The 22,273-nt window shown below is 35.8% G+C and overlaps 2 protein-coding genes and 1 long non-coding RNA gene across 6 annotated transcripts in view; 2 read left to right on the top strand and 1 right to left on the bottom strand.

Moving 5' to 3' along the window:
- The window catches only part of LOC135123957 (uncharacterized), a 44,728-nt gene extending 37,620 nt beyond the window's left edge, over positions 1 to 7,108 (top strand). The window contains exons 2-4 of the mRNA XM_064048816.1: positions 2,303 to 2,478; positions 6,371 to 6,460; positions 6,514 to 7,108. Of these exons, the coding sequence (XP_063904886.1) occupies positions 2,303 to 2,478; positions 6,371 to 6,460; positions 6,514 to 6,674 (427 nt within the window). The 3' untranslated portion in view covers positions 6,675 to 7,108. The remainder of the gene's footprint in view (positions 1 to 2,302; positions 2,479 to 6,370; positions 6,461 to 6,513) is intronic.
- A 1,888-nt stretch (positions 7,109 to 8,996) lies between these two features.
- LOC135124175 (uncharacterized) lies at positions 8,997 to 21,037 on the bottom strand. Of its 4 annotated transcripts, none has more exons than XM_064049062.1 (2): positions 20,863 to 21,037; positions 8,997 to 9,908 (listed from the first exon to the last, which is right to left on the bottom strand). In XM_064049062.1, exon 2 carries the CDS (start codon positions 9,891 to 9,893, stop codon positions 9,048 to 9,050), a length of 846 nt encoding a protein of 281 aa, XP_063905132.1. In that variant the 5' UTR covers positions 9,894 to 9,908; positions 20,863 to 21,037; the 3' UTR covers positions 8,997 to 9,047. The 4 variants fall into 4 exon arrangements, with proteins under 4 accessions (XP_063905132.1, XP_063905133.1, XP_063905131.1 ...); XM_064049063.1 differs by having other exon boundaries at positions 20,867 to 21,037; XM_064049061.1 differs by lacking the exon at positions 8,997 to 9,908 and adding an exon at positions 19,531 to 20,809 and having other exon boundaries at positions 20,863 to 20,999.
- Positions 17,811 to 18,975, top strand: LOC135123956 (uncharacterized). Its single transcript, XR_010279726.1, has 2 exons — positions 17,811 to 18,303; positions 18,353 to 18,975. It is a non-coding gene; the product is annotated as an uncharacterized LOC135123956 (long non-coding RNA).
- Positions 21,038 to 22,273: the final 1,236 nt, after the last annotated feature.

Genomic DNA, 22,273 nt, shown 5'->3' with positions numbered 1-22,273 from the left:
AATTGAGTTTACCTTTTTTTTTCTTAATTTACGTAGCCATCTTTTCACAACAAAAACTTAAAATAGATGACCACGTATGCTAAGAAAAAAAGGCATAATATAAACCCCGCCCACCCGCCCTATCTCAATCGTGATGATTTTTGCCTACCAGTCGTAAGTCGTGGGGCGGACCTTAATTGCAAAATCCTAGTTTTCGTACGAGAAATGACTATGTGAAATGTTGTTTAAAGCAAATTATATGTATTAAATAAAAAAGAAAGAAAAAAGATAAACCCCACCCATCCGTCTCGATCTCAATCTGGCGTTAATTTTTAATTGACATAGTATGTTTTGAACAACACGATGCTCAAAAACATGTCTTACATGGTAATTTCTTCTAAAGAAATAAGGATTTTGCAATTCAGCTCCGCCCTCTTGGCTCACGACGAATAAAAAAAATCATCACAATTGAGTTGGGTGGGTGGGCGGGGCTTATATTTTGTCTTTTTTTTCTTAATATACGTAGCCATCTTTTCACAATAAAAACTTAAAATAGATGAGTATGTATATTAAGAAAAAAGACATAATATAAGCCCCGCCCACCCGCCCTATCTCAATCGTGACGATTTTTTTCTACCAGTCGTAAGTCGTGGGGCGGAGCTTAATTGCAAAATCCTTGTTTTCGTACGAGGAATGGCTACGTGAAATGTTGTTTAAAGCAGATTATATGTATTAAGTAAAAAAGAAAGAAAAAACAGAAGCCCCACCCATCCGTATCGATCTCAATTTGGCTTTAATTTTTAATATACATTGTATTTTTTGAAGAACACGATGCTCAAAAACATGTCTTACATGGTAATTTCTTCTAGAGAAATAAGAATTTTGCAATTCAGTTCCGCCCTCTTGGCTCACGACGAATAAAAAAAATCATCACAATTGAATTGGGTGGGTGGGCGGGGCTTATATTTTGGCTTTGTTTTCTTAATATACCTAGCCATCTTTTCACAACAAAAGCTTAAAACAGATGAGGTCGTATGTTAAGAAAAAAAGGCATGATATACCTCCCCCACATCTCAATCGTAATGATTTTTTGTTATTCGTCTCTATGAGAAATCTCAGAACAAGGAAAAAGCTGCACTTAGTTTTATGTATAATATATACATCTATATTAGTATCATTTTCTCAAAGAAAGAAGGACAATATTAAAGGTGTCAAAAATCCTGACAAAACGAGTCCTATTTGTCTGATTTTTACGATTTTAAAACCGGAACAATAAATTTCGCCTAAAATCCAGTAAGTTGAACAACCTCCGGTCATAACATCGATTGTACTTAATCATGCATGCGAATGCACACAGAAAAAATTAATCCCGATTTATAAAACTGTGACAATTACGGATCGCTGCCAAGAAAGCACACAAAAACAACGAAAAAATGTGAACAAAATGAGCGCGCTAATAATTTTCTAGCAAGAAACTAATACCTACAAAAACTGAACTAATTCAAGTGGTGAAGAGAAAAACATAGAGGTGCAGCAAATAACGTGCTATAAGCTGTCATTATAATCTACCTAACGGTTTAAAATGCAGGAAAGTGATGAAAGAAAATTAACGCAGAGGTAACACGTTGCTAACAGGAAAGATTTGTAAGCCGGAGCAAAAAGGGAGTTCATGGCAAGGTTGGGGCGTGACGGGAGACAAAAAAGAAATTAATGAACACTGGAGATGGATCTCATTATAGGATTATTTTTGTTTGGTATTATTAGACAGATAATCTCCGAAACTAGCGAGCAAATTGGTGACGTCACCGAAAAAATATTAATGCCTCTGGAGCCGTCCGCACCTGCCCATTGTCCTTTCCATTGTCGCGTCTCGCGTACCCCAGGAAGCCCTAAACGCCAATATCCTCTCCATTTTCCGGGTCCACCAACGCATGCCGGCCCAGCCCACGACACGCATCACGTTTTCGACCAAACCTGATAAAATTATCGCCGTCGACTTCCTCAACACTACTTCATAAACCTACGCACTCACCACCTGAACAAAGCCTGCGATCCTCTCGCATGACTGTGCCCAGTCCATCATCTCCCTGCGTGGGTGCGGCGAGCCACCATTTTTCCGTGGCGTCTGTCTGAAGGGCGCCGACTTAGCGTCAATCGTCGAACTCGTGTTTACGATAGTCTGTGATAAGCCACATCCTCTCACGTCAGCGGATGTGCAAGAGCCACGAAACCGGGTGACATGCTTGCAAGAAGTCGCCTAATTGCCGCTTCCGGGAGGATATGCACTCGAGGGCGCTTGCAATTACGGTTTCCTTTGTTGCAGAGTACGCAATCCGGGCAGCGAGATCTTCAACGTCTTGTGCTCGCCTCCGGGGCTCACTGGGGCGAAGATGACGAGTTCCACGCCGAGGAGGTCGTCGCATTCGGACTCGTTCACCAGGCTGTTCGGGCCCACGGACAACAAGGTCACGCCGAGGAGGGCGTCGCTTACCAAGCAAGGTAGGTTCGACGGGGTTTTCCGAAGAAAAACTTATCGTCTAGAGCAGTGGCGTAAATAGCACCCCCGCAGATCCCGCAATGCGGGGGGGCGCAGCGTCAAAAGGGGCGCAGACCGTAACCGATTTATTTTTTTTAAATGTGCAATTTTTAAAGAAGGGGTTCATTGGAATTGAAAATGAGATCAGGTAAATTAATAGAGTTTTTATATTTTTTCTTTTTCTCAATTTGAAATTTTTCAATTTTTCGTTTCTTCAATTTTTGATTTGCAGGTTTTCTAATTTTCATTTTAGATATGTAATAATAATTATAATTTTTATTAGAGTTGTTCACTGTTTCAATTTTTCGTTTTTGGAATTTTTTAATTTTTCGATCTTTGAATGTTAGTTTTTGGACTTTACGAACGTTTTTCGATTTAATTCGTTCTTTGATTCATTATTTTTTTCTCGATTTCTAGTTTTTCAATGTTTCTATTTTTCGTTTCTTCAGTTCTACAATTTGGTCAAATAAATGTTATATAAATTAAAAAAAAAAGTAACAGTGTTCCTATGGTCTATGAATCCGTGTTGAATTTTTATCTTCGACATCGAAATTTTTGTGGAAAAATAAAGCAAAATTGAATTACAATTTTTCGATTTCTTGATTTCTCGATTTTTAGTTTACTTAATTTTTCCATATTTCAGTTTTACAATTTTTGCAATTTAAAAAAAAATCAATTTTACATTTCTCAATTTCTCTATTAATCAATTCTTTGATTTTTCGATTTTTCCTCTTTCCAATTTATCGATTTTTTAGTTTTTCGATTTTTCAAGTTTTCGTTGTCCCAATTTTGGGATTTTTCAATATCTCTAATTTTTTAATTTAAAATTTTTCACTTTTTTGATATATCGATTTCTCGATCTTTCGATTTTTAAAACTTCTGATTTTTCGAATTTTGAATATTTTGATTTATCGTTTTTTTTAAGTTTAAATATGTATTTCAGTTTTAAATTTTCCGGTTTTTCGATTTCGGTCTATTTCGATTTCTCCATTTCTCGGATCTTTCGATGTCTCAATTTTTTAATTTCGATTTCTCGGCTTTTCCATTTTTCAATTTTTTATTTCTTCAAGTTTTTAGATTTTTAAAATTCTCCATTTTTCGATTTTGTGTTTTGTTATGCTTCGATCTCCCGATTTTAACCTTTTTAACGTGTATTCCAATTTTTCGATTTTGGAATTTTCGATTTCTTACATCTCGATTTTTCGTTTTTTCGATTTTAAAATGTTTTTACTTTTCGTTCTTTCTTTCGATTCTGGATTTTTCAAGTTTGCGATTTCTCAATTTTTCAACATTTCAATTTTGAGAATGTCTATATTTTTCAGTTTTTTGATATTTTCATTTTTCAACTTTTTAAATTTTGATTTTTCGACTTACCGGAAATCGATTTTTGGGTTTTTCAATTTTTCGACTTTTCAGTTTTGAGATTTTTCAATTTGTCGAATTTTTGGTTTTTCATTTCTTCAGTTTTTCGGTTTTTCAAGTTTTCGAATTTTTAAATTTAAAATTTTTCAATATTTCGATTTTATTTTTTTTACGTTCCGAATACCCAATTTTAATTTTTTTTATGCTTTTCAATCTTTGGTTTTTCTAAATTTTCATTTTTCCATTTCTCAATTTCTCGATTTTTCGACTTTTTGATTTTGTGTTTTATTTAATGTTAAATTTTTCGTTATTGTGATTTTTCTATTTTTTAAATTTTAGGTATTTAGATTTTTCGACATCTTGAATTCTCGATCTTTTTTCAGTTTTTCGATTTTCCAAAATTTCGATTTTTCAATCTTTCGACTTTTCAGTTTTGAAAATTTTCGATTTTTCAGATTTTGATTTTCCAACTTTTAGATGTTTCAAATTTTAGAGTTTGCAAATTTCACGAATTTTCAGTTTTTAATTTCGTCAATTTTTCGATTTGCAATTTTTGTGGGTTTTTAATTTTCTTTATTTTTTCAATTTTCTGCTTTCAATTTTGCGTTTTTTTTTTACTTTTTCACTTGCAGTTTTTCTAGTTTTCATCTTAATTATTTACCACTCCTAATAATTATAATTTTTAAAGTTGTTTACTTTTTCGTTTTTGGAATTTTTCAATTTTTCGGTGTTTGAATGTCACAGTTTTTGTACTTCACAATGTTCAAGTTTCTATAATTTTTCGATTTTACAATTTTTGGATTTTCCAATTTTTCAATTCGAATGGTTTTTCTTCTTTCCCATTCTTCGATTCATTAATTTTTTTTAAGTTTCTCGGTTTTTAGTTTTTCATTGCTTCAATTTTTCATTTTTTCGAGTTTTTAACTTTTCGAATAAACAAAATCGAAAAATTATTAAATAGAAAAATTGGAAATCAAGAACTTAAAATATCAAAGATTGAAAATGTAAAAAATGGAATAAACAAAAAATTATAAAATCCAAAGAAACATTGAAAAAATAATGATAATGGAAAAATGAAAAATTGTGATATAAAATCAAGAAAATGAAAATTACAAAATTGGGAAAATGAAAATGTCGAAAATCTGAAAAGTATAGAAATTGAAAAATTCCCAAAATTGCGATGTTTAAAATTGAGATAGCGAAAACTTAAAAATCGAGAAATCGAAAAATTTTTAAAACTGGAAAATTGGGATATGAGAAATCGAAAATTCCACAAATGGAAAACTTTAAACACATTAAAAAATTAAAGTCGGGAAATCGAAACATACAGATTATAAAAGGGAAAAATGAAAAATTTTAAAAATCGAAAATTTAAAATATATACTAGAAAAATCGAAAATTTTGAAAATCGAAAAACCAAGAAATCGAAATCGAAAACTTGAGACTTCAAAATATCGAGAAATCGAAATAGGCCGAAATCGGAAAATTCAAAATTGAAATATTTACTTAAAAAAAAAGATAAACGGAAAAATCGAAAATCTCAAAAAAATCGATAAACCTAGATATGAGAAACAGAAGATTCCAAAAATCGAAAAATTGAAATACAGATTAAAAAGTTTAAAAAATCGAAGTTAAAAAATCGTAAAAACAAATTCCATTCGATTTTCCGTTTTATCGATTTTGCAATTTTTTGTTTCTTCAATTTTTTCCAATTTTTAATTTTCCGATTTTTCTACTTTCCGAATAAACAAAATGGAAAAGTTATAAAATAGAAAAATTGTAAAATTGAAAACTCAAAATGAAAAAACGCAAAAGTATAAAATGAAAGCTCGAGAAATCTAAAAACTTGAGAAATCGGAAGATTAAAAATTGAGAAACTTAAAGATCGAAAAATTGGGGTCGAAAACACGAAAATTATTGTAAAATCTAAATATTGAAAATTGGAAAATCGAGGAATTGAGTGTGATCGATCCCAAAAATTAGATTTCGACAGTGTCATACGCGAATTTATGAACTCTCGACAACGTCGAATGAAGCCAGTATAATCAATTAACAATTTTTAAAAATTATATTATTATGTGTATAAATTATTATTATTTGTAAATCTGTGTTATTCGGCTCCACTACTGGTAAACCAGTAATTTCATATTAATTTTATATTACTTTTTAAATTTGGTGTATGGGGGCGCTTACTATAAACTGCGCGGGGGGGGGGTCAGTGGAAGTTAGCTACGCCACTGGTCTAGAGGTTCATTACAAAGATTACCATGTGTAGTGTAATGTGTGTTGCCTAGTTCTAAATTAATATATATATATATTTTTTTAATTAACGCGAGATTTAGAAGCCTCTGTTTTGAATTAAACTGATTTATTTCCTTCGTACCACTCCCTGAACAGACTTTCTTCACCTCTAACGTCGTCCCAACCCGATTTCAAAAATCCGGTGTATTGTGTGTTGCCTAAATCCAGATTCCAACTTTTTCGCTTTTGCAGATGTCAAGAACCGCAATCCCGTCACCGGAAACGGCGTCGACTCTTGGGACGAAAAAACCTCCAACCGGTCCTCACCAAGGGCTCACAATGGTAAGAACCAATCACGATTCACGTGCCAATTCAAACTAAAATTTTGTGAGTAGATCGAAATCCCGTCACTGGTGAAGTCTACAGCATCGTCAGCCCAGCTACCACCCCCACGAAGCCCACCCAGAACGGATTCGCCCACGTCAACGGTACTTCAACCCCGCAAATGAACGGCAACCCGGAGCCCACCCTCAACGGAAACGTGGCGACTGATTAAATGTTCTCGTTCAAAGTTCTGTTTTATTTTTGTTTTCTTTTTCACATTGTTCGTCCATGTTCTTTTCCGGTCGCTCATGAACCAAATTTTAATGTAGAACTTGAATATATACGTAGGTTTTATATATTTTTAAGTACCGAGTACTAACATCAGAGCACTAATAAATAAGGAGGTATTTATCGAGTGCTGAGCTTATAGCGATTCCTGTTGTCAGTTTCTGCTAGACTTTTCTATGTAATAAAATATTTATTGCCTTTTTAGGTACATTTAGCAGTATAACTTCTGACTAGTTTATCATATCGTCATGCCTTTATGCCTTCATGAATCATGTTAGTTAAACTAGGAGCTTTTATATTGTCTATTATTACTTCTAGAGTAGTTCTATTTTTTACGTTATGTACGAAAAGTATTGTAGGAATAAATTTTTATACACACGAGAGAATTATTATTGGTTCAACGGGTTCCCTGTTCCAAATTGGCGCCAAAAGTTGACAAATGACAGTTGACGTTTCAAGTAACACGTGTAGTGGTTCGAAAAGTTTTAATTAAAACCAAAGATAATATTTTACAACTAAATGTGCAATTTAAAACTAAGTTGTGGCGAAATTCGAGCATGACGACACAAGAATCCATTTAAATGAAAGTTTTACGGTGTGAAAAAGTGAGGTTATGTTGTAAACCGGTTTTTTTCTCTAGTGTAAGCTAAAAGTTCCAGCCAGAATTGGAGATTAAGTCATAAATAGCTTGGTTAGTTTTAAAGGGTCTGTTTGTAAGATAAAAGACACAGTTAACATCTGTTCTGTCTCAAGTGCACCTCCAAAACAGACATCAAACGCACGTCAAGAATGCATTAAAACAAATTTGTTCAAAGAATAAGATTTTAGAATCATTCTTAAATTGGACTTTATTGTAAACATTTACGAGTTTTAACCACAACACACAATTGAGGAATTTTGTAAACTAATGTTGTAACTGGTGATACCTTGGTTTAGTATCATGGATTTCACTTTTGGTTAAAAAACAAGGATAAAACGAAGGAACGTTGGGTGACTATTGATAATTGAAGCAGATTTTTGGGTTGGCAATTCTGAATTATTGGCGGCCGTCATAAAATTTTAAATATGTTGCCAACCTCACAAAAAAATCACTAACACGTCACTCACCATTTCCACTCTACTGAACAAAAATGATGAATAAGTTTCACTTGAAATGTGCGTCTATAAATTGACCAGAAAGAAAAGCCAAGGTTGCGATTTAATAGTTATTTATGTTACAAGTGTTGAAAACGGTCCATTGCATTACGAACGGGAATACGGCGCGAGACGCAGTCGAGCGCTGTATGTAAGTGAGTAATGCAATGGAGTTTTCACACGAGTATCATACAATATTTTTTGCGCTGCCTTTTTGAAAAAATAGCATTTTTCAATCGCTAAAAGAATAAATATTACTGAACCGAAATTATGTTGGTATTGAATTTATCACCAAATACGTCAAATACCAATCTGTCAATTTGTCCGGGCTAGATTTTGAATTTCAAAGTTGAAATGGAAATTCGTGCACGTATTCAGAAAACTGCAGATAAAGCAACTGCAAATTTGTTGCCTGCAAAATCCACAAATCCATATGAAGCCGAATATGAAAAATGCATCAAGTGGTGCGAAGAAAATAAAATACGCGAATTTTCTGAAACGACGCTCTTGGTTTATTTCCAAATTAAGTCGGAAATTATGAAAGCATCCACACTGTGGACAATATATTCAGTTCTGAAAAGTACTCTTGGCATCAAACATAACATAAATCATTCGAAATTTTATAAATTAACAGCGTTTTTAAAGCGGCAGAATGACACAAGCCCAAGAAGTCTGAAATACTTACCAGTGGAAACATTTTTATATACGGCTCCAGATCAGAGAGAATCTTGTGATTATGATTCAGCGTGAGGTTGCGAATAACGTCAAGTTTAAACGGTTATTTAATTAACAAGAACTACTAACAAACAGTAATAACATAATAGTTGTCAACAACATAAACCAAACCACCGAATAGTGTCAACTGTCAGATTACTATAAATCCAAATTTTGATCAACAAATTCCCCTATTTAAGATTACAACTTAAATTGCACTTTTTTAAAATTTCGAGCCACTTTTTTTATAATAACTTTAGATACATGATTATCAATTAGTAGTAATAACTTTGTGATAATCAATTTATTTTTTCAAAGCTTAAATTCCTCGTTTGTATTATGCGGCACTAGATCCTTTTTCATTGCCATTTCGACACGCCACGTGTCAACGTAAAATGTCAATTACAACTATGGCAGCGCAAAAAAATTTTTTCTTCATAATAAATAATTATCACAATAAAAATATTTTTCAATCCACATCTAAGTGGATCAAAAACGACTCCATACTTAAAAAAGTACTCTCAATAATTAGCGAATTCAAAAGATGGAAATTATTGAGGATTTGGGCTTCGTACAACACTTTTAAATATACCTCGTTTGACTGATCCCGCGTATAGTCAATAGACGTTACGTTAAACAAGGACACAGGAACTAGAGTGTACTTTATAAGTAAAGCAGAAACTAAAACTCTCGCCGTTCTCCCATTACCATTAGGAAACGGATGTATAAATAAAAACCTCGCAAGAAATTCGGAAGCCACTTGGAACCACTGGTAATTACCCTCCGACAATCTTTTCCCAGTTTCTTCAAACAATTTATTCATTTCTTCTCCAATTAGACCCGGTGTCACATACAAGTGGTCATATCCTGCCGGTTTTACCTCTTTTTTTCGGTACGAACCAGCGGTTTGGAACAACCCCTCGCCTATTAATTTATTTATTTCTCGGGCCAGCTCTGGAGTAAATTCGTGGTGGAGCTCTTCCATGACGAGCGAATCGTGGAAAATGCAAGTAATAGCGTTTGACAAGTTTTGTGTCTTTTTCGTATTACGTTCCCCAGGTGAAAGCGTGTGTGTTGCTCTCAGAGCTTCCTCTGTGTCTTCTAAAGTTTGGGTGCCTGTTTTTTCCCCTCGGTTGCATTCTGTTATGTATTTGGCGCGATATGCATCCACAAATCCTTTCACGTAGTCCCGATTTTCTGGTTTCTGGCAAAAGTTTTTCACTTTTTGGAACGATACTGGGATTTGGTTTAGAAGCGTGGTGATCGAGTCCGCGTAACGGGTTCGCCAGTATGGACGTTCTTCATAGACAGGCATTATTCGTAGTTTAGACTATAGGACAAATGTAAGCTAATTTTTTTGTCCGACATGAGCCTTACTTACCTACAATAAACTGCAGTCGTTTTTTTAGCAAATTTGAAATAATCAGGTTTTGTTATAAAAAATTCTGATTTTTTTGTCGCTGGTGGCAACATGATAAACTTTCACAGTAAAGTAATCGATTTGTGCAAAAAAGTGTTGTTTTGCGCGAAATAAAAATCACCTTTTAGTTACACGGTTTCCTTAATCGCACAAAAATTATATAAATTGCCGGTCTCTCGGGTCGGCACGTCTTTACCCTCCCGATACTTCTCGACGACTCCCCGAGAGCATGAAATAATAAAATTAGGTAAACTACCCTAAAACGGGTGGGAGTAGGGTGGACAAATTGGCTACGCCCAAACCCCTGTTCAGGTAAACTGAACATAGTCCCCCCGTTGAAGTACTAACTTCAAGGATGACCTACTTATTGAGATAACTAATACATAATAATAATAAAAAAAAACAAAAAATCCCTAATTAAATGAATACATGTCAACTAAGATTATATAACAGGAATTAAATTTAAATTAACAAGAGTGCAATAATAAAATGAAATATATATACACATGTATAGCCCAATTGCGCATTACATTGGTAACGGGCTTAATTTCCGCACTGATTTTTGCACTATCCCGTTTCTGGTTCGCACTGACACAGTCCTTATTTCACCATCGCGACCTGGATGTACGATTTCAACCCGACCGAGACACCAACACAACGGGGGCACGTTATCCTCGTGCACGATGACGATATCGCCCACATCAAGTTCGGCAAGTGCAGTACCGATCAAAAAATGGCCAGGGGTGAGTACGGATAGTTCGTCGGGATTTGAGGATAATGGGAGTTATAGGTGGAGAGTTAAGACACGCCTCGATCAATGTCAAATAGGTATACATTCCTTCATATGTGAACAATGACTGCCCTATAACTCGTTTTACATGATATTTAATGGTCTTAATACCCGCTTCCCAAATTCCACCAACGTGTGGTGAACGAGGTGGGATAAAATGCATCAGATTTAATAACACCGAAATGTATGACTCGTAATTCGCGATTGGCTCCCTTAAAATTGGATGCGTTATCGGAGTAAATATTTGAAGGTTTTCCTCTTCGAGACATAAATCTTTTGAAGGCTCCAATAAAGGCTGACGAAGTACAGTCGGTGACTATTTCTAGGTGAATTGCCTTGGTGGCAAAACAAATAAACAAACAAATATAAGTCTTTATAGACTTTTTTCCACGACCCCTCCCTTCTCGAAATAGAATTGGGCCGGCGTAATCGACCCCACAATTAAGAAATGGTCGTACTAGATTTAATCTACCTTCGGGTAAATTTCCCATTATTTCTTCGTAGGGAATCGGTTTCGAACGTCTGCAAAGTACACATTCGTGGAGAATTTTTCTAATTATTTCACGTCCCCCGATAGGCCAATATGTTTCTCTAATAACTGCTAAAGTCGCTTGCGCTCCAGCATGTAACTGACGCAAGTGTGTCTGCTGTACAATTAATTTTATAATATGGTACAAAAATCGTAAAGAAAAGGCTACTACCTTAATTAATTTTGAAAATGATGAGTACCTTAATAATAAATCTGATGGTGATTGACCTTTATTTTGTACTACTGCTTTTGAATAGACGGCCTGACGTCGTTCTTCAATTTCGAAAATATTTGTTAGTACCTTAAAATCATTATAATGTGTGACATTTTCACGTAATAACATTGGATATAAAAACGAGTGGATTTTTGGACCAATTAATAACTCGTCATTTAAGCTTTTATAATTACATGATCTAAATGATGCATCAAACACAATACGTAATTGTGTCGTGGTACTTTCTTTAAAAACACCGTGGTGTGGTAAATAATAACTACGTGGATTATCAATTTCGTCTTCAGGTACTTGTTCCGGATGACCTTGTTGTAAATAGTTTGTAATTACTGCCGAAAAGGATAATTTAAAATTCTCGTCCTTTCGGAATTTGCATTCTAAAGATTTAAAACGTTTTATGGCCCCTTCCCGAGAAGTACCTAAGTTTGGGTTTTCCGCCTTGAACGGAAATGGTACCGAATACCTTCCCAGTTCTAAGCGTTTATGACCCTTCATAAATTTCTTTTCGCATAGGATTTCGTCGGCCGATTGAAGTTTTACGGAAGTTTTAAATTCATCTAGGGTAAATGTGTACAAGAGTACGCACTTAGTGTAAAACTGTCAACAACTTTTTAATTTTTTTGGATAGACAAATTTTATGATATAGGTTCGTTATATACATGTTTAGATATCAGATATATTTAATTGTACGCCCCAACACCTGTATATTTTAAGAGTAATTTCAATTTTTGTCAAGATGTGTAAATGCGCACTCTTAGACAGTTCATTGCACAAGAGTGCGCATTTGAACGCTTATGAGTACGCATTACATTTTATGAAAAAATATTTGTTTCTAAGGTGAAAATAAATGGGAATAAGTGACTACAGACTACACATAAAACGGGAGACCTATTTCTTCGTACTTTAGGGGTCTTGAAAAGACGAGAAAACGTAAAAATAGAGAGTCGGTCGACGGACTCGATTACAACACGCTCAGGAAGTAAAAATAAAAAAAAAATCACCATAACCACCACCACACAACTTGAGAAGCAGTACAAAGTAGTAGAGTTAAATAATTCATTATCGTATGATATGTATTTCCAAGACTATTAGACTACGTATTGCAAGCAATGCTCACTCTTATACAATACCTCGCTGCGCACTCTTGTACATTTGTACATCACCTAATGTTTTCAAAGTTAAAAGCTTTTGATGGACAGAAAGTGTAAAACTGTTAGTGTATAACGACACCTTAAAAGTTACAACTAATGAAAATTATTACTGTAAAATAAAAGAACTGGTACGTACCTTACAAAAAACTAAAACTATAAGCGGTAAAAATTACATCCACACAACGTGTGAACATAAAATCGTCAGTACGACCAAACTATAAACTATATTCAGGTCACTTTTGCACCTTTATCTCAGGTTTAGCATTAAATTCTGAATGGTATAACTACATCTTACCCAGATGGCACTAATAACCAGAAATCATCAGTGCGTACTCTTATACATATGCGCACTCTTGTACACATTTACCCTAATTGCCAAAACTTTCCAACCATCTGTTCTAGGACGGGTTGGACATAATAAGAAGAACCCTGTTTTACAACCCCCGGATTATCTCCATGAGCATTAACCACTACCCAACCGAATTTAGTTTCCTGTAGAATAAAATCCTTATTCAAACATCTCCGATTAGGCTGTAAAATTTCGAAGAAGGCTTGAGCACCTAACAATAAATCTATCGTCCCTTTGACATGAAATGCGGGATCTGGTGATTTGTTGTGGTGCGGAAATTCTAAATTAGCGATTGAAAATGACCTGGATGGTAAAAATTCCGAGATTTGTGGCAAAATAACACATGAAAGGTTTAAATCATAATGTCTGTAATTAGAATTAATTTTGATACTTGCTAATTGTGAGGCACTAGTATTACAACGATTGATACCAGCGATTGGCAAAACGATCGGTTGCGATTTAAAATTTAATAATTTTCGCTCTGAAATAAAATTTAATTCGGAGCCACTATCTAACAGTGGCCGCACTTGATGTTTATTTCCAAATTTACCATAAATTTGTACTTGGGCTGTTGAAAGTACTTTACTAAAATAAACTTGTTGAGAATTTGACTTAAGAACAATGGATTGATCTGATTCGACTTGATTATTGTCACTACTAATACTTGGTATTTCGTTCGGCTCGGGATTGTCTAAATGCAACAACGTATTGTGATGTCCTTTACAAATTTTACAGACATACGATGATTTACATTCCGTAACTTTATGACTGTTCTGAAAACAATTAGAACATAGTTTTTTGGAGCTCACGATCTTTAACCTATCTGTTACCATTAGGTTGATGAATTTTGCGCAACAAAATAAATTATGAGGATCGGAACAATATGGGCACGTTACCGATCTGTTTGAATTGGTATTTAAATTTGTTTTCTTGTTTTTATTTGTTGATTTTGCTGCTACTCTAAATGTTAATTCTGGCAGTTTTACATTAACAGCGCTATTTTGAACGATAGGAATATCATAATTTTTTTCAGATTTGGCTGAATATTTGGCTTCCAATGCTTTTAATTCGCACACAACGATATAAAATTCCTTGTCAAAAGTGATACGCTGATCTGCCGTAGATGTTTGTTTTAAAATAATTTCCAGTTCCTCAATTTGACTTTGAATGTCGAAAAATTCGTCATAAATTGACCTGGTTATAGTCAAACATACTTGTACTTTTGACAAACAAGCTGCACTTTCCTTAGATGACTTTAAATCGTTTATTACGTTTTGAGCCATAGATAATTTGCGTTTTACCGTTCTCCGCTTAATATTTAAACCAGAAAGTTTTTCAGTAGTCATTGTTTACTAATGATCCAACGATATTCTACTTGACACTGATACGAAATACAGGACTAATGAAAAAAGGAATGAACTGCACTTACTGGTTGTCGTCAGATGTCACGATGCTCAAGATTGCCTTGGACGTGAAGCTGCTGAAGAAGTCCTCTACAGTCTGGCGATGTGTCGTCGTCAGATGTCACGATGCTCAAGATTGCCTTGGACGTGAAGCTGCTGAAGAAGTCGTCTACGCTCCGCTTAATATTTAAACTGGTTGTCGTCAGATGTCACGATGCTCAAGATTGCCCTGGACGTGAAGCTGCCGAAGAAGTCGTCTACGGTCTGGCGATGCTGTTGTAGTCCTCTACAGTCTGGCGATGTGTCGTCAGATGTCACGATGCTCAAGATTGCCTTGGACGTGAAGCTGCTGAAGAAGTCGTCTACGCTCCGCTTAATATTTAAACTGGTTGTCGTCAGATGTCACGATGCTCAAGATTGCCCTGGACGTGAAGCTGCCGAAGAAGTCGTCTACGGTCTGGCGATGCTGTTGTAGTCCTCTACAGTCTGGCGATGTGTCGTCAGATGTCACGATGCTCAAGATTGCCTTGGACGTGAAGCTGCTGAAGAAGTCGTCTACGCTCCGCTTAATATTTAAACTGGTTGTCGTCAGATGTCACGATGCTCAAGATTGCCCTGGACGTGAAGCTGCCGAAGAAGTCGTCTACGGTCTGGCGATGCTGTTGTAGTCCTCTACAGTCTGGCGATGTGTCGTCAGATGTCACGATGCTCAAGATTGCCTTGGACGTGAAGCTGCTGAAGAAGTCGTCTACGCTTTGTGGATGTCGTCGTCTTCGGATGTGAAGCTGTTGCAGAAGTTCTGGGGATGCTGTCGTCGTCGAATGTCACGATGCTCAAGATTGTCTTGGACGTGAAGCTTTTATCGACGATACAGGCGAGAACAGTACCACTAATTCCGCGAGAAATCCTACTCGAAGGACCAAAATGTTTTGCGCGAAATAAAATCACCTTTTAGTTACACGGTTTATTTAATCGCACAAATAATTATAAAATGCCGGTATCTCGGGTCGGCACGTCTTTACCCTCTCGATACTTCTCGACGACTCCCCGAGAGCATGAAATAATAAAATTAGGTAAACTACCCTAAAACGGGTGGGAGTAGGGTGGACAAATTGGCTACGCCCAAACCCCTGTTCAGGTAAACTGAACAAGTGTCGTAAAATCTTTATCTAGTGTTTTAATTGTGTATTTACTGATATCCGAGACTTACCTATGGACTTTCAGTATTACTTACTTTCTATATATCAGTATTTGCTCGTCAAATAGGTACTGATATAAAATTAAATGCCACATCAAGCACTGTGTCTCTTCACAACCGATAAAATGTGGTATTTGTGCATTCTTTGTCAAATTCAGAAGCTTTGCTACCGTTGCTGTCTGCAGATATTAACAAAAGCAAAATGTAGCCCCTCCCACCCGCCCTATCGCAATTGTGATGATTTTTTATTCGTCGTGAGCCAAGGGGGCGGAGCTTAACTGCAACATATTTTTTATTATTTTATTTACCAACTCCACGTATTGACGTTCTTAAATACTCGCCCACGCAATGTGTTCGGAGTACCACAAACATCAAGACGTTTTCGATTTACTCAGATAAGATTCATCTTCAGTTTTCCGATCCCTTTAGGGGGTAGCAGTAATTATAGCTGCTGATTAGTCGGACAACTGTTCAAATTGTAATTTTTCTTGTTTTTTTCCATTCTGTTTGTTCTATTATGTTGATCTATAAATGGGCTAAACGCCTGTTGATCAACTAATCAATAATAATAATTACTGCAAGATCTATATTTGTCTACAAGAATTTACCATTCTAAGTCTCACCCATACCTGCCTTGATGTAAATAGTATTAAGTTTTCATTCGTTGGCAGACTTAGGGGCGGAGCCTAATTGCAAAATCCTATTAACTTACAAAAATGTCAAATCATTTTAAACGTGTTTTAAGTTTCTAGGAATAAAAAAAATCATCACAATGGAGAAAGGGCGGGTGGGCGGGCTTATATTTTGTTTTTTCTTTTGTTTTAATATGTGCAGACTTCTTAGGCTCCGCCCCATAATTGCAAAATCCATATTTCATTGCAAAAATGTACCATTTTAACCAAGTTTTAAGTTTCTTTTATGAAAAGATGGCTGTGTACATATATTAAGAAAAAAAAAAGGCAAAATAGAAGCTCCATTCCAGACTCAATTGTGATGAATTTTTCATTCATTGTCAGACCAAGGGGCGGAGCCTAATTACAAAATCGATACTTTCCTACAAAAATTTACCATTTTAACCATGTTTTAAGTTTCTTGTTATGAAAAGATGGCTGTGTATACTAAGAAAAAAAAAAGGCAAAATATAAGCTCCACTCCAGACTCAATTGTGATGAATTTTTCATTCGTTGTCAGACCATATTATTTCATATTGTGAAAAGAAGTCTACACATATTAAAACAAAAAGGAAAATTGAAGTCCTCCCACCCACCGTGTCTCAATTGTGTTGATTTTTTTTTATTCACTGCGACCCAAGAGGGCGGAGCTTAGCTGCAAAATACTTATTTCTTTACAAGAAATTAAAAACATATTTTTGAGTATCGTGTTGTTCAAAGAATACTATATAATACTCATAGGAAAAAAGGCAAAATGTTAACCCCGCCCACCCAGTCCATCTCAATTATTATGATGATTTTTTTTATTCTTAGAAACTCAAGAGACGTTTAAAATGGTAAATTTTTGCAAAGAAATATGGATTTTGCAATTAGGCTTAATCTCTTAATCATCACAATTGAGATAGGGTAGGTGGGTGGGGCTACATTTTGCCTTTTTGTTTTAACATTTGTGGACTTCCTTTCACAATATGAAATAAAATCTTATTTAAAATGAAAAAATTGTATAACGAGATATTGCAATTATGGGGCGGAGCCTAATTGCAAAATCCACATTTCCTTGTAGAAATGTACCATTTTAACCATGTTTTAAGTTTCTTGTTGTGAAAAAACAGCTACGTATATTAAGAAAAAAAGGCAAAATATAAGCCCCGCCCACCCACCCTATCTCAATTCTGATGATTTTTTTATTCGCCGTGAACCAAGACGGCGGAGCTTAACTGCAAAATACTTATTTCTTCACAAGAAATTAAAAGCATGTTTTTGAGGATCGTGTTATTCAAAGAATATGATGTACATTAAGAAAAAAAGGCAAAATATTAAAATGTTTTTAATTTCCCGAAGAGAAAAAGGATTTTGCAGTTAAGCTCCGCCCCCTTGCTTCACGGCGAATAAAAAAAAGTCATCGAAATTGAGGTAGGGTGGGTGGGCGGGGCTACATTTTGCCTTTTTGTTTTTTAATATGTGTGGACTTCTTGTCACAACATGAAATAAAAACATGTTTAAAATTTGTATAACGAGATATCGATTTTGCAATTAGGCTCCGCCCCATAATTGCAAAATCCATATTTCCTTGTAGAAATTTACCATTTTAACCATGTTTTAAGTTTATTGTTGTGAAAAAATGGCTACGTATTGTTACGATTTTTTTTCTCGGAGTCGAGGGTGAAAGGGGCTTAGACGAAGTCTCGCTCGATGGTTTTAATCAGTCGTAGCGAACGCCTGTCACCGATCTCGACCTTTTTTTTTATTGCGGATTGTCGCCGGCAGCTCCGCCAAATTTTGAGTTTTTTTTTTCTCTACGAAGTAGTACTGGCGGGGACGGAGACGGCCAAGCGAGAGGAGGGGGTGCAAAGTAAGAGAAGAGAGAGAGTTGGTGCCGCGAGTAGATGTATTTGAGTTTGGCGAGATTTGACCTGATGGTTTCCTTTTTTTGAGAGGACTCAGTTCCATAGGTTGATAGTGAGGCGTATCCCTTGTATAAGGTAAATTTCGTGCCTTTTGCCGCATGTAGGCTTATTGCTCCACCTGTAGGGTCCACGCCAGGGGCGAAATTTCGGAGCCGTACAGAGGCGACGTAGAGGGCAGCGAGAACGAGGGAAATTTGCTGGGCGCTGTGATCATCGAGTAGCGCCGGTTAGGAGACCCAGAGTTTTGGATGATCGCGACGTCGAAGACACGGACCTGGTGAGTTGCACATCGGGGAATCCAGGCTGCGGCAGGACTTGGTCAGCGCGTCGCCGTCGTCCTGTGGGAAGACTCCTGTTTTTTTGTGAGCTCCGAGTAAAAGAACACGCCTTATCGCGATCGGAAATTTTCTTATCGTTTGTCGCCCAGACCAAACCGTTTTTTTTAACTGCGTCTCTCTCTTTCACTCTCTCTTTCACTCTTTACATGCTTTGCAACGTTTTTTTTCAAGTTTTCACGTACCCGAATAAACTTGATGGCGCCCAATTTTTTTTATTTGTGAAATAGTCAGCATTTCCTGTAACTAGCTAGTAGGCCGTTGTTGCGTAGTAGTTCGTCAGTTCATTTGCTGTGGTAATTAGTTATTGACATTAGTTGTAGTTTTGTTACCTTTTTACTAACTTAGATTATAATTTTTTTTTGTACTAAAAGCCCTAAATATTTTTAATTATACAAGCTCGCCAAAATAATTAGCCTTTCATACTAAATTAAAATCTCGGATCCACCTACCGGCTCTCCCGGAAGTGAGCACGGGCAAGTGTATCTTCCCTCGCTTTTATAGCAGAGACGAAATTTTAAAGGTAACAGTATATTAAGAAAAAAAGTCAAAATATAAGCCCCGCCCACCCGCCCTATCTCAATTCTGATGATTTTTTTTATTGGCCGTGAACCAAGAGGGCGGAGCTTAACTGCAAAATACTTATTTCTTTACAAGAAATTAAAACATGTTTTTGAGTATCGTGTTGTTCAAAGAATACTATTAGGAAAAAAAGGCAAAATATAAACCCCGCCCACCCACCCATGTCTTTTGTTTTTTCTCTAGTATAAACTTAAAACGAAGCTAAAAGTTCCAGCCAGAATTGGAGACTAAGTCATAAATAGCTTGGTTAGTTTTAAAGGGTCTGTTTGTAAGATAAAAGACACAGTTAACATCTGTTCTGTCTCAAGTGCACCTCCAAAACAGACATCAAACGCACGTCAAGAATGCATTGAAACAAATTTATTCAAAGAATAAGATTTTAGAATCATTCTTAAATTGGACTTTATTGTAAACATTTACGAGTTTTAACCACAACACACAAATGAGGAATTTTGTAAACTAAATGTTGTAACTGGTGGTACCTTGGTTTAGTATCATGGATTCCACTTTTGGTTAAAAAACAAGGATAAAACGAAGGAACGTTGGGTGACTATTGATAAATTGGAGCAGATTTTTGGGTTGGCAATTCTGAATTATTGGCGACTGTCATAAAATTTTAAATATGTTGCCAACCTCACAAAAAATCACTAACACGTCACTCACTATTTCCACTCTATTGAACAAAAATGATGAATAAGTTTCACTTGAAATGTGTGTCTATAAATTGACCAGAAAGAAAAGCCAAGGTTGCGATTTAAAAATTTTTTCTTCGTAATAAATAATTATCACAATAAAAATATTTTTCAATCCACATCTAAGTGGATCAAAAACGACTCCAAACTTAAATAAGTACTCTCAATAATTAACGAATTCAAAAGATGGAAATTATCGAGGATTTGCGCTTCGTATAATACTTTTAAATATACCTCGTTTGACTGATCTCGCGTATAGTCACTAGACGTTACATTAAACAAAGACACAGGCACTAGAGTGTACTTTATGAGTAACACAGAAACTAAAACTCTCGCCGTTCTCCCATTACCATTAGGAAACGGATGTATAAATAAAAACCTAGCAAGAAAATCGGAAGCCACTTGGAACCACTCGTAATTACCCTCCGACAATCTTTTCCCAGTTTCTTCAAACAATTTATTCATTTCTTCTCCAATTAGACCCGGTGTCACATACAAGTGGTCATATCCTGCTGGTTTTGCCTCTTTTTTTCGGTACGAACCAGCAGCTTGGAACAACCCCTCTCCTATTAATTTATTTATTTCTCGGGCCAGCTTTGGAGTGAATTCGTGGTGGAGGTCTTCCACGATGAGCGAATCGTGGAAAATGAAAGCAATAGCGTTTGACAAGTTTTGCGTCTTTTTCGCATTACGTCCTCCAGGTGAAAGCGTGTGTGTTGCTCTCAGAGCTTCCTCTGTGTCTTCTAAAGTTTGGGTGCCTGTTTTTTCCCCTCGGTTGCATTCTGTTATGTATTTGGCGCGATATGCATCCACAAATCCTTTCACGTAGTCCAGATTTTCTGGTTTCTGGCAAAAGTCTTTCACTTTTTGGAATGATACTGGGATTTGGTTTAGAAGCGTGGTGATCGAGTCCGCGTAACGGGTTCGCCAAAATGGACGTTCTTCATAGACAGGCATAGTTCATAGTTTAGACTATTGGAAAAATGTAAGCTAAATTTTTTTTGTCCGACGTGAGACTTACTTACCTACAATAAACTGTAGTCGTATTTTTTAGCAAATTTCAAATAATCAGGTTTTGTTATAAAAAATTCTGAATTTTTTGTCGCTGGTGGCAACATGATAAACTTTCACAGTAATCGATTCGTGCAAAAAAGTGTCGTGAAATCTTTATCTAGTGTTTTAATTGTGTATTTACTGATATCCGAGACATACCTGTGGACTTTCAGCATTACTTACTTTCGATATATCAGTATTTGCTCGTCAAATAGGTACTGATATAAAATTAAATACCACATCAAGTACTGTGTCTCTTCATAATCGATAAAATGTGGTATTTGTTCATTCTTTGTCAAATCGAGAAGCTTTGCTGATGTTGCTGTCTGCAGACATTAACAAAAGCAAAATGTAGCCCCTCCCACCCGCCCTATCGCAATTGTGATGATTTTTTATTCGTCGTGAGCCAAGGGGGCGGAGCTTAAATGCAAAATCCTTATTTCTCTGTTTTTAAGTATCGTGTTCTACAACACCTTTTTTATTATTTTATTTACCAACTCCACGTATTGACGTTCTTAAATACTCGCCCACGCAATGTGTTCGGAGTACCACAAACATCAAGACGTTTTCGATTTACTCAGATAAGATTCATCTTCAGTTTTCCAACCCCTTTAGGGGGTGGCAGTAATTATAGCTGCTGATTAGTCGGACAACTGTTATTTGTTCATTCTTTGTCACATCGAGAAGCTTTGCTGACGTTGCTGTCTGCAGATATTAACAAAAGCAAAATGTAGCCCCTCCCACCCGCCCTATCGCAATTGTGAAGATTTTTTATTCGTCGTGAGCCAAGGGGGCGGAGCTTAAATGCAAAATCCTTATTTCTCTGTTTTTAAGTATCGTGTTCTTCAACACCTTTTATTATTATTTTATTTACCAACTCCACGTATTGACGTTCTTAAATACTCGCCCACGCAATGTGTTCGGAGTATCACAAACATCAACACGCTTTCGATTTACTCAGATAAGATTTTTCTTCAGTTGTCCAATCCCTTTAGGGGGTAGCAGTAATTATAGCTGCTGATTAGTCGGACAACTGTTCAAATTGTACTTTTTCTTGTATTTTTCCATTCTGTTTGTTCTATTATGTTGATCTATTCTATAAATGGGCTAAACGCCTGTTGATCAACTAATCAATAATAACAATAACTGCATGATCTCTATTTGTCTACAAGAATTTACCATTTTAAGCTTTAAAGTTCTTGTTCTGAAAAGACGACTAAGTATGTTAAGAAAAAAGAAAAATATAAGCCGCGCCCACCCACCCTATCCCAATTGGGATAGCCAAAGAAGCGGAATTTAATTCCAAAATCCTTATTATTTCTCATGTTGTTAAAAAAATACTATGTATAGCCTCACCCATACCTGCCTTCATCTAAATGGTAT

This window comes from Zophobas morio, unplaced genomic scaffold (assembly GCF_036711695.1).
Source record: "Zophobas morio isolate AGI-343-1 ecotype UQ-CSIRO unplaced genomic scaffold, CSIRO_AGI_Zmor_V1 ptg000007l, whole genome shotgun sequence".
Taxonomy (NCBI): domain Eukaryota; kingdom Metazoa; phylum Arthropoda; class Insecta; order Coleoptera; family Tenebrionidae; genus Zophobas; species Zophobas morio.
The sequence above is the reverse complement of the archived record's forward strand: the minus strand, read 5'-3'. Positions and strand labels throughout refer to the sequence as shown.